This window comes from Echinococcus granulosus, assembly GCF_000524195.1.
Source record: "Echinococcus granulosus chromosome Unknown EG_S00002, whole genome shotgun sequence".
NCBI classification, from domain to species: Eukaryota; Metazoa; Platyhelminthes; class Cestoda; order Cyclophyllidea; family Taeniidae; genus Echinococcus; species Echinococcus granulosus.
This window is the reverse complement of record NW_020170382.1, coordinates 504,471-514,993: the sequence shown is the minus strand read 5'-3', so window position 1 is coordinate 514,993 and position 10,523 is coordinate 504,471. Positions and strand designations below refer to the sequence as shown.

General features: G+C 42.4%; 1 protein-coding gene across 1 annotated transcript; it reads left to right on the top strand. All coding sequences in view use genetic code 11, as the record gives it.

Moving 5' to 3' along the window:
• On the top strand, positions 1-10,240 carry EGR_00451 (Activin receptor type-1; the record flags this gene model as incomplete). The annotated part of the gene is made up of 6 exons (XM_024489700.1): positions 1-67; positions 1,775-2,152; positions 4,371-4,714; positions 6,626-6,751; positions 6,816-6,897; positions 10,044-10,240. 6 exons carry the CDS (start codon positions 1-3, stop codon positions 10,238-10,240), a joined length of 1,194 nt encoding a protein of 397 aa, XP_024355697.1.
• Between the last annotated feature and the right edge of the window lie 283 nt (positions 10,241-10,523).

Below are 10,523 nucleotides of genomic sequence, written 5' to 3'. Positions count from 1 at the left end.
ATGGTGGTTCACAAGTTAGAATTTTTGACTTCGTTCTCACGTGATCGGAATTCCGAAATCCTATCAGGTTTGTTTGCTGTTTGTATAGAAATGGTTCTATTTAAGTACTAGAGACGCAAAAATTTGGTTGGGGTTTAGTAGTTAGTATTTAAATAAGACCAGTAGAGTTAATTATTCCATTTTTTGCCTCTTGTATCTGCTTAGTTGATTACGATCAACTTTAATAAAGGTATCGTAGTTATTAGACAATTCCATTGCTTGGATTTCATCTCTTCATCTAGGTATTTGTTGTATGTGAATTTCAGCATGCAAGTATTCCATTAGTGATAAGTATGATTTCCTTCAGTGCCAAATTAAGAAGTACTTTTGGTAGTTATATGTGAGTGAATTAGAGGTCAAAAATGGCCTAACTCTTCCCCTTTGTGTTTTTATCAATCTAAACTATTGCACGCAATAAATACCTCTTCCAATTATTAGTTTCATAATAACATGTTAATTGTGGCCATTTTAGTGACAGTTTACTAGTTATCTAGGCTTTTTATGAAAGGCATCTATTTTTGCGAATACTCCATGTCAGTAATATGCGTAGCTTCAATGCTGAACTGGATTTTTTGTAGTAATGGCACCTGAATAGTAGTAGCTTTGTTATCCACCCCGTGTTGATCCATTCATTGTGCCGAGAGAGCTGACAAAATGGGTATTTTTTTGGAGAGGGGGGAGGCAAAGGATCATCGTAATTAAGTTGCTCTTTTAATATAGCTATTATGCGTCTAAAATAGATGTTTTTTCCAACTGCGGACCTTTTTGTGTTTACAAATCTCATAAAAGACATGGGTTTTAATGAATCGGGTAGGCAGTTAATGCTTTCTGTCATAAGTAAATGTCAGTGAGGCAGTTATTTTCTTACGATTTTCGATTTTGACTTTTACCCTTGATATCATTCTGATGTTCTGGCAGCTTGTTAAAGAATTAGTCTTTTTGATGTAAGCTATTGGAGAGTCTGAATGTATTTGGAAAGAACATTTTTTCCCGATTTACCACGTCAAACAAGCTTTTGTGCAAAAGAAATTTCATGAAATGGGGGATAATTTTATTTTTTTTCTCGTTTTCCTGGAGAGGTTAGTATACTCACACTACTTATGGCTTTATCTTCTTTAATCGTCCATTCTAAAAATTTAAATTTATAAGTAAAATTTGTGATCATTTTATTCATCGGCCGCCAAATGGCGGAGAAGTACCTCGAAGACATCTGCTTTCTTTTTGTCTTAAATATGCACAATCTCAACATCATGATTGTTGTTTCTTTATGGAGCGTGAAGAATAGTTCGGTTATCAATAGTTTATTATTTGAAGACAATTCCAAGAATGAGCTATTACTGTAGCGTCCTGAGGCTTCTTTGAAGAGTAAAGACTGAATACTTGGGCACAATATGCATTGTCGACGTGCAGTGGGACTTGGGGCTACTGCCATTGCCCGGAAGCCAGGTCACTCGACGGAGGCCCCAAGTACTCGCTACTAAAACGGAGAATTAAACACGCAATTAACGCATTATATCTACCTTTATTAATTCTTTTTTTTTCCATTTTTTTTTATTCATGGGTCTCAATATTACCCTTGACTTTGCTAACTTTGGTATATTATTAAGTACGTTGGTTTTTGTTGACAGCGTCTGCCTATTTTCGTTCTGCTCCGATTTCTCACTAAATATATTCCCTCGTTTTATTTTTACTAGTTTGGTGGTTAATATTATATTTGAACGCCTTCCTCTCGCAGCCAAGTACGAGGATGAGGTAGTGAGTGTACGCCTCCTGCATCCCGCTAGCCCATCGAGGTCGCTGATGTTGTGGAAACGTCTTACTTGCCTGCACGAAAAGTGTGTTCTTCGGCACTCCTCTCTGAGTGGCATTAATGCGGCTGACGTATGTCTGCTAGCGGACCTCCGATGCCGTGCGATGCCGCATTCAACGTCTGAGCCCACTGCTACCAGTGCCCTTTGCGCCTTCACTATCAGTGAATTTTACCCTTGGGGCTCACTCTTCAATTTTATGCAGCAGAACTCGCCAACAGACTCCCAATACACCTCTTCAGCTCTCACCTTCGCTCTATGCGCTCTCATCGATGTCGTAAACGGAATAACCTTTCTTCACAGCGGTAAGTGGTTCCTCCAACTCTAGGTTATTTGTAATGTATTTTTCACAATTTTGTGGTGTTTTCTTCATTGGCCTGATTGGTATATCCAAAGGTTGAACTCTCGTAAACTTTACATTTTCTTTCATGGGAATGATTAATGGACTGCGGTCATAACTTTAAGCATTATTCTCTCTTGAGTTGCTTCCGCTCCCCGATTTGGAGTGTACAATTATCTATTCCTTGAATGCGTCTAAAATCTTACGAGCACACATTTGTCGTGATAATTTATCACCATCCAACTGACAGTGAGTTATCTCGACAAAATACTGAGCCTCCCCATGGGGGCACATTCGTAGTGGCAGTGGTGATGACATGGCTAAGAGAAGGGAGGGAATTGGGTGGAGTCCCAGCCTCTGGCAGATTGCGGTCCGCTCACGACTTCAAAAACAATTTGTTCACAGGCTGGAGAGGAGGCGGTGGACGATGCCGCGCCGCGGTTTGCGTCTTGATTTCATCTCCGTTATAAAAGATAGACAGGGAGTAGATAGAAAAGATGATCACTTGTATGGAAAATAAAAGCAGCCCCCTATCTGTTTCTAGGGTGCTTTATGTTTGCATGTATGATTTAGTGGTGATCAATTAGCATGCACCGTCGTCATGACGACGAGGCAGACGCTTGCGATAAATTTCATGGCCATGACGGAAGACAACAAATGCTTGTGTGTGTAAACGTACAGACTCATGCAGTGCGATGCATCTGCGGCATTTTTCTCCAACCTCGTCCCGTTATCTAACCTGTGCCTGGTCACCTATGTCTAATGCCAAAATAGCCAGTGGCTACAAGAGAGAATGTTTAATGGTGGATAGCCGTTAATACTAGCTTCTCTCAGTCAAATGGCCATCTAGGATGGGCGGCTAAATGACTTAAGTTTTCTCAAACGGTTGCAATGGAGTAAGCCTGCTTTCTTGTTTTTTTTGTCGGTCCCTCCTTCATTTCCAATGAATTTTTCTTAAAGGTATTTTCATTCAGCTAGATTATGTGTATTCCAAGTAGAGACCAAGCTCACCTTTATTCTATATAAACGGGACTTTCTGCATGCGCTATGCTGTCGTTAGTAATCCAGGTAACCTAAGAAGATGACATGAGTCTTGTCACTCTTTAGTAGAAAACTAAGAGCACACGACATATGAAGAGTTACATATCTTACCAACCTAGTTACCACTGAAGGCGTTATGAGCACACTAGTTTGAAGGACGATTTATTATAAAGGTGCAGAGGGGTTAGTAGGAAACATTAATGTATGCGACATAGGTGGGATTCAATGTCATTGGTATGAAGATCGAGTCGCTAATGACTGAGAGTCTTCGTGAGGTTATATATAAAATCCAGTAGTGTTCTGCTGCTCGAGGTGTTAAAATCAAACCTTTAAATAAACGGAACCGCTTTTTCTGCCCAATTCTTCTGTCTACATTCATACTAACGTTTCACTTATTCAATCAATGCCTCGGCATCAAAACCGTTCAGTTGATTTGCCAGTACGACTGATCAATCCTAGGACACCCTACTTCACTTCACCCATCTCGGCATCCGGTGTGTGCCAACTTCCTCAATTTCACATATTCCTCAGTGATTGTGTTCACTGCTGCCACAGGCAGATCCATATCTTGCACCGTTTTGTCACAGCACAAGTTAACTGTGTGTTAGTCAACACCAACGGACTGCCTGAGTGTTCGCGACACTGAATGAGTGTCGAGATTGGGAACTGCAACTGAAACCGCCACGGTCAGAATGGTCGCTGGCGTCCAGACGTGCATCTGCCCATAAAGTATTCGCGTTTGAAGCATTCCAATGGCCACTGCTGTGTCGCACTACAGCTCCATACTGTGGTGGGAGTCTTTTGCATGAGCAGGTATCCTCAGGCTCGGTCTTCACATTTTTGTGTACAGCAACAAGAAACTTCAACATCGCCACGCGTTGTTCCATACGAACACGCACTGCCGCTGTTTTTTGCTACTCATCTTTATTTTTGATGTATGGAATGGACTGGTGCAGCATTTGAGCTCTGTCTCAATGTAATGAGTCGCAGTTTCCGCCCACTGCCCCGTGTAGAACCGCCACGTTAAAATGGAGAGCTTCAATTTGATCTAAATGCTTCTTGAGCAACACATGTAATACGCAACTCAAGTAGATACAAAATTCCTCAATAAAATGAGCTAACGCAACCTAACGCCTTTACAGACATGGCAGGTACAAGGGGACGACCGGCCCTGGCTCACCGTAATATCTGTCTGGAGAACCTCCACCTTAAGGTCGACGGGGGCATTTGCATAGGTGGTCTGGAATACGCCATTTGTGCTCCACCCTCTCCCCTACCCCTCCCCGCAGAACAACTGATGCAGATCTTTAATGCTCACCTCCGCGACTGGTCGGCGGCTCAACTCCCAATTTACTCTGATTTTCATTGCTCGAATGTCCTCTCTGATGGTGATCATCGCGCCCCCATTGCTTCTGTGCCACTTTATCCTGATTGGTGGCCTGTCTGCGGACTTCAAGTTGGTCTCCCGACTTATATGGCACCGGAAGTATGTGATCAAGACAGATATGCTGCCCCTTTGGATAGATGGAGTAGCCCTGAGTTATTTGATGTGAAATGTCAAAGTTGAAATCTGATATTGTGTTAGTTATTCTTGGTTTTTGCCAGTACTTTGAAGATGGATCTTCCCTACCTTATGTGCATGCTCACTTGTGATTTTTTTCCTCCGATTTGTTGCCCTAGGCTCCCGAGTAAGTGAAAACAGGTCAGAAAATCATCTTAAGTAATTTCCACTGAAAATCTTTTGGTAATTTTATCACAATAAGCCAAAAAATTGTCTTCACGCGAGTGCATCTATGATGAACTACGTGCGGGTGAGTAGCAAAGTAAGCTAAAGAAATTGGGTAGGATTTCCTCTCACTGACTGTGCCCCTTAGGCAGCAGCTCAAAAGAGTGTAGGTCCGGAAGTAGCTGCACTATCAGATCCAGGTGAATACCAGCTTATGTGGCATGCGTAGGACCCAATGCCTTCATCATGCAGCCCAAATTGTGAGAGACTTATCAGGTCTGCCCACTTGCATACATTCATAGTCCACTGCCTAGATCCCACAGGAGAGTAGACCACCACAGCTTAGACGTTTTACTGGTTCTAGTCTAACGTCAATATTGCCATTGCTGTTTTCCCTATCCAAATGCTGCTCAAATTTTTTTGCTAAAGTGTTTATTTATTCTCAGACCTCGAGTCTCCTATATCTGCTTTATTGTTTAGAACTTAATCTGTTTGAGGGCGTATAAAGAATGCATGTGACACATTTGTGATGTTGGGTTCAGCTGAGGGAATTGGTGTATTGCCTATATCTGACGCTGGCAGTGAACGCTTAAATCGACATAAGTAGCACTCTGCTACATTGTCGATCTTTTTAAATTCACACGTCTTGAGACCATCTATTGGGCCTAATTTCTGCAAATTTTTAGGTGTGAAGATATTTTCATGCTTTACTTGGTATTTTTTGGTAATTAACCTTATAATATGCCAATGAGCGCTTTTATTTTTACCAAATCTTTGGGCATAAAACGTCCAATTTACCACTTCCTCATTTTTTTGTCACTTGTTCATACCATTGAAGTGATTTGAGCTGTAATTATCCCCAGTGCGCTCTTTTTTCAGCGACTCCCTTGTACAATCAGTAATAAATAAGAAATTGCGTTCTCGTTTGAATGTGAATTCGGTCTGAACGCAGACAGCGGAAGAGTCGGGACGGAATTTTTAAAATACATTTGACCATTTATTGAATTTATGCCATGCTTTATCCAGGGCATGAGACTTCCTGTTCTAGCAGACTACTTTATCTTGAAAGTAAGTACCCCATGTTTGAGATCTGGAGCGTGACCAGAGTATACAATTGTGAGGCAAATGATTTGCAACCTACAAGGATAATTTTTTCAGGCTCAATTGTCTTTACAATTGCTATAATGCAATGCGAACTTATCGTTATGTTGTTACTTGGGCCAGATTGCAATGGATTTTGCCAACTATTTATAAACTTTTGGAACAAAAAAACGGATTGTCAAAACACCGGAAATTACAAAAAGATAATGGTACCCTCTCCGTGTTTGCCTTCATAATATCCAATTACCTTGGCTCAACACTTAAAACATTTGGGATAAACCACCTGAGTGGAGAGACTGGACAACTGAACTAGTTCTTTTGTGGGAATTAGGTAAGAAAATAACAAAATACAAGCCATCTTACTGACACGACCAAAAAAATGAGAACGCATCACTGCATTGCTACTTGGAAAACACCTCACTATATTCCTTTCAACAATTATAACATTCCAAAACAATAATTGAATTAGGAAATTGGACGACGAAATTACCAAATGTCTACTTGCTAATCTAGGAAATCCAGCACTCACCCATCCATTAACTTCTGCCTTTTCCGGTGTGCTTTCTTTAGATTATGGAAGAGACCCTTTTTCCCTTCTGCTTTGAGTCGCACAAGCGCGCAGATGTCTATGCCCTCGGCATCATGATTTGGGAGATTGCTACGTGGGCTTTGGGGCAAAGTGTCGGCCATTTTTGGGTAAGTGGCCAGACCAACAAACTATCTCACTTCTTCGCATTCTATCCCCAGCTTCCCTTTCCAGGTCCCCCGAGATGCTGACATACCCACGGCGAGGGAGATGGTTTGCCTCAAAGGTCAGCGACCTCGCCTGCCCATTTTATCAGGTAGGTTAAAATATGGTGAATAATTTCTTAGTTAATTATTCCCTTATTCCACTTATCTACGCCGGATTCCTGAATAATGAAAAGGGGCTTACATTCTCCGTTGTTGCAACAAAAGCTCCAGTTTCAACCCTCACCTTAAATTTGCACGGATTAATTATTAAGCGGGAAACTGTGGTTCACGTCGGTGGGGGTTGTAAAAATAGGACACTTCTTCCAGCAAAAAAGTTGTTTACATATGATAGTTTGACACAGTATCAAAAAATGCGTCTAGATTAGGGATTAGATGGAAGACGGAAGAGACACACCTGTCCCTACCTGTCCCTCAATTGTTCTAGCTTTTTTCTCCAGTCGTTTAAAAGTAGGCATGTCTTATAGAGTGTACGCGTCTATTCTGGCCGAAGCGTCTTTGAATGTTACATGTTTCTCTGAGCGGAATAATCAGCCTCACATTAGAAGCGACTAGCGTTTAAGAACAAAACGGATTCCAAGTCGTAGAAACGATGTCCCAATTTTCTTTTTCCTCCTGTCGAGAGTAGGCAATATAATGTAGCACGAAAAAATGTGCAAAGGCGACTACTCAATCCAACGCCCATTTATCTCGATAATGACGCATCGAGAAATGTGCATTCACGATAGAGGGAATCCATTCGTCTTAAGGATGCAAAATGAGCACACTTAGGGGCATCAGACCGTTCAAGGCCGACTTTGCTAGGCTCAGATGTTAGGTAAGTTGAAGTGGTATTGAACAGATTGAATTGGACGTGAAAATAATGTTAATTATTGGAAGTTGGAGCCGTAATTATACCATACTAGCCTGACGCAACCGGTGGAGAACACGTCACATCCAGTTGCTGTCGAGTCAAGGCCCAGATCAGGCATTTTAAAGGTTAAATGCAAGCGATGCTGTTGTTGAAAGTGTTAACCAGTAGGTTCAGAAAGTCCATCGCTTCATTTTCAAAGCCCGTTTTGCAGGAAATTGTACGCACACACACACAGGCAAACAGCAAAGCAATTTTTCAGCGCTCCGCCCCCCCTCCCTGCCAATCGGCTAGCCAACCAATGAACTACGCGTATGCGTGTGTACGCGGTGCGACGGTCTCCGCTCGCATCTGTTTTTGGTCGTGTGTATGTGCGGACTTGCACACCCCCCCTCCCTCCACCACACCTTGCCATTATCCGCAAACGGGACCAACGATGCAACGGCATCACGCCAACAGCATCGGCGTTATCGTCACCCGTGTGCGCAGATATGTCATTCGACCGCGGCGGTGTGCTGTGTGCCTTGCCTTTTGATCAGTAAAAAGGCACCGCGTACCGATCCCCTAGAACACAGAGGACACGGTTTAAATCGGGACTCGGATAATTTTATCTCCCTCAAAGGCACTGGCAAAACCACGGCAACCTTGCCCCATACCTACTGTAAAATATATGCTTTGCTACAGAAGATTGTCATTTATGGACGGAAAGGCAAAAGTGAGGACGTGTTTGCTTGCTTGTATGCTATAGGCGGTCTTTTGCAAGAGTGGGTTTGATGTTATTGCGAATCAAACATTGGGCTCTGCGCAAAGAGCGTGTAGCCAAGATTTGGAACTTCCGCCGTCTAATGCTCGAGTTCTCAAGTTGGCTGCTTGAATCGCGAGCTCCCTGGGAGGGTCAAAACTATGTCCCTTTTCCATTTATTGGTTTATATGCCTAATCTAGTGGTGACAACAATGATGATGATGGGGCTGAAGAGAGGTGGGAGATGGCCCAGGGTCGGTGGATATGCTTGCCACACAAAGGCGATGTATAGCGTTGCTCCGTTCTCACATGAAGGCAATTGGGCTCGAAGTGATTGGCATGGTGGAATCAACTACCACGGTCCAAATGGTTTGCCGTTTGAGCACAATATGACCTCAAATGTTTTGTTCTGTTTTCTCCTATCCAGCCCAAAGCATCGCCTAATTATACCCCAGATATGTGTGCCGTCCGGGGTAAGGGTTGTGTGACCCTAGCAATGCAAATCCTACTGATCATTTAGGCTCGAGTAATCGGATCAGGTATTAGTATTGTTCTTTATCGTAATCTTCCCAGTTCTTCTTACCTTTGTCAGGCCGAATGCCAGTCCAATTCAGTCTACGGCAAGAAATCCCTTAAGATTTCGTACTCCTTTGGTGACATACGACACGGTCTTCGTGTGCCCTATTCACTATTCCGTTCCATTTGGAATGTAGAAGAAGTACTCTACTAACATCTCCATTAACGAGTTATTTTACTACTTCAGAAGGGATTCAAATCGAACCCAGAAAGTGGTTTGTGAGATAGACGTGAAAATCGGAAGAAGTGTAAGCTGCATCTCATATTCAACAATTATTATATTATTTACAAAATACTCGGAAAGTTCCCTCACGACTTGACTTGTCAGCACGGCCAAATTCACTCTGAAGCAGATTGCTTCACACTTCGACATCGGCGCTGAATTCCGGACCTCTGAAGCGAAAGAGTTCTTATTCACTTGGGGTCAGGATAGGCCATATTCCTTGGCATAACTAATATCACACCCATGTAGAGCTGTAAGCAGTAGGAGTTCGTGCTTGGAGTCTTCTGTTGATATCCACGGATTTTACCACTGATGCCGATCATCCCGATGAACAGCGCATGGTTTGGACTGACCCACGATGTCGACATGTGCGTCGACTAATGCAACAGCGCCCAGTGGCCACTAACTGCTTCGTGTAGTGCCACCATGCTACCATCTCTTTCTAGAACTGTAAAAGTCACAAGTTGAATTAAATATAAGTTGCATAAGGATATAAAAGGCTCATTTTGAAGACTCTGTGATGTCGGACAGGGAAGCAGACGGTTTCAAATGCAAATGCATAGTGTACAACCAAGGCGTGGATAATACATCTTCAATGGATTGCGATAAAAAGTTGTTTGACGTCTGTAATTTGTGTGTCAGAAGTGAGATTTGTTTTCATTATTTGAAAAAGTGTTTTTTACTTTATCTTTTCATTAATTGCCCGCAGAGGGACAGCATTAGTAACGATGGTAACAGGAGAAAGGTTAGCTTGGTAGTCACTTGCTCTCTCACTTATCGACATTCAAATATCCCATTCATCTGTTTATTCTCCTTATCATTTGCTTCATTGTTTTTAATACTACAGAAGAAATCAATTCCCTGAATCCTCATCAGCTCACCGAGGCAACAGAATGGATGCGTGTTTCCGACTTCTTCAGGAACCTCCTGCCAGAATGCTGGAATCGCGACCCCGAGACGCGGCTAAGTGCTCTACGCATTAAAAAAGATCTGACAAAACTGCAGATGGCGCAGAAGGGGTCGGAAATTTTGCTGTTTCGATAAAATACACCCCCTTTTCCTCTGAAATTTAATTCATGTCTTTCTTTTTCATCGCTTGCTCAACCAAGGAATTTTAAGAATTCTAGTTTGGCACTAGTAATAAACTTTAGTTTCCGTATAATAAGTATTGCCAAATTAGAGTGTCGGAGGGGCGTTTTAAAATCCCTATGTGGTAAAATGTAAAGCATTCGACTAGTGTACATCAAACCGAGACTGCCGTGGAGCTGCCGTGCACATAATTAAGCACGGACCAGTTTCGGTTGCAAAAAAACAGCAGAGATGTTGA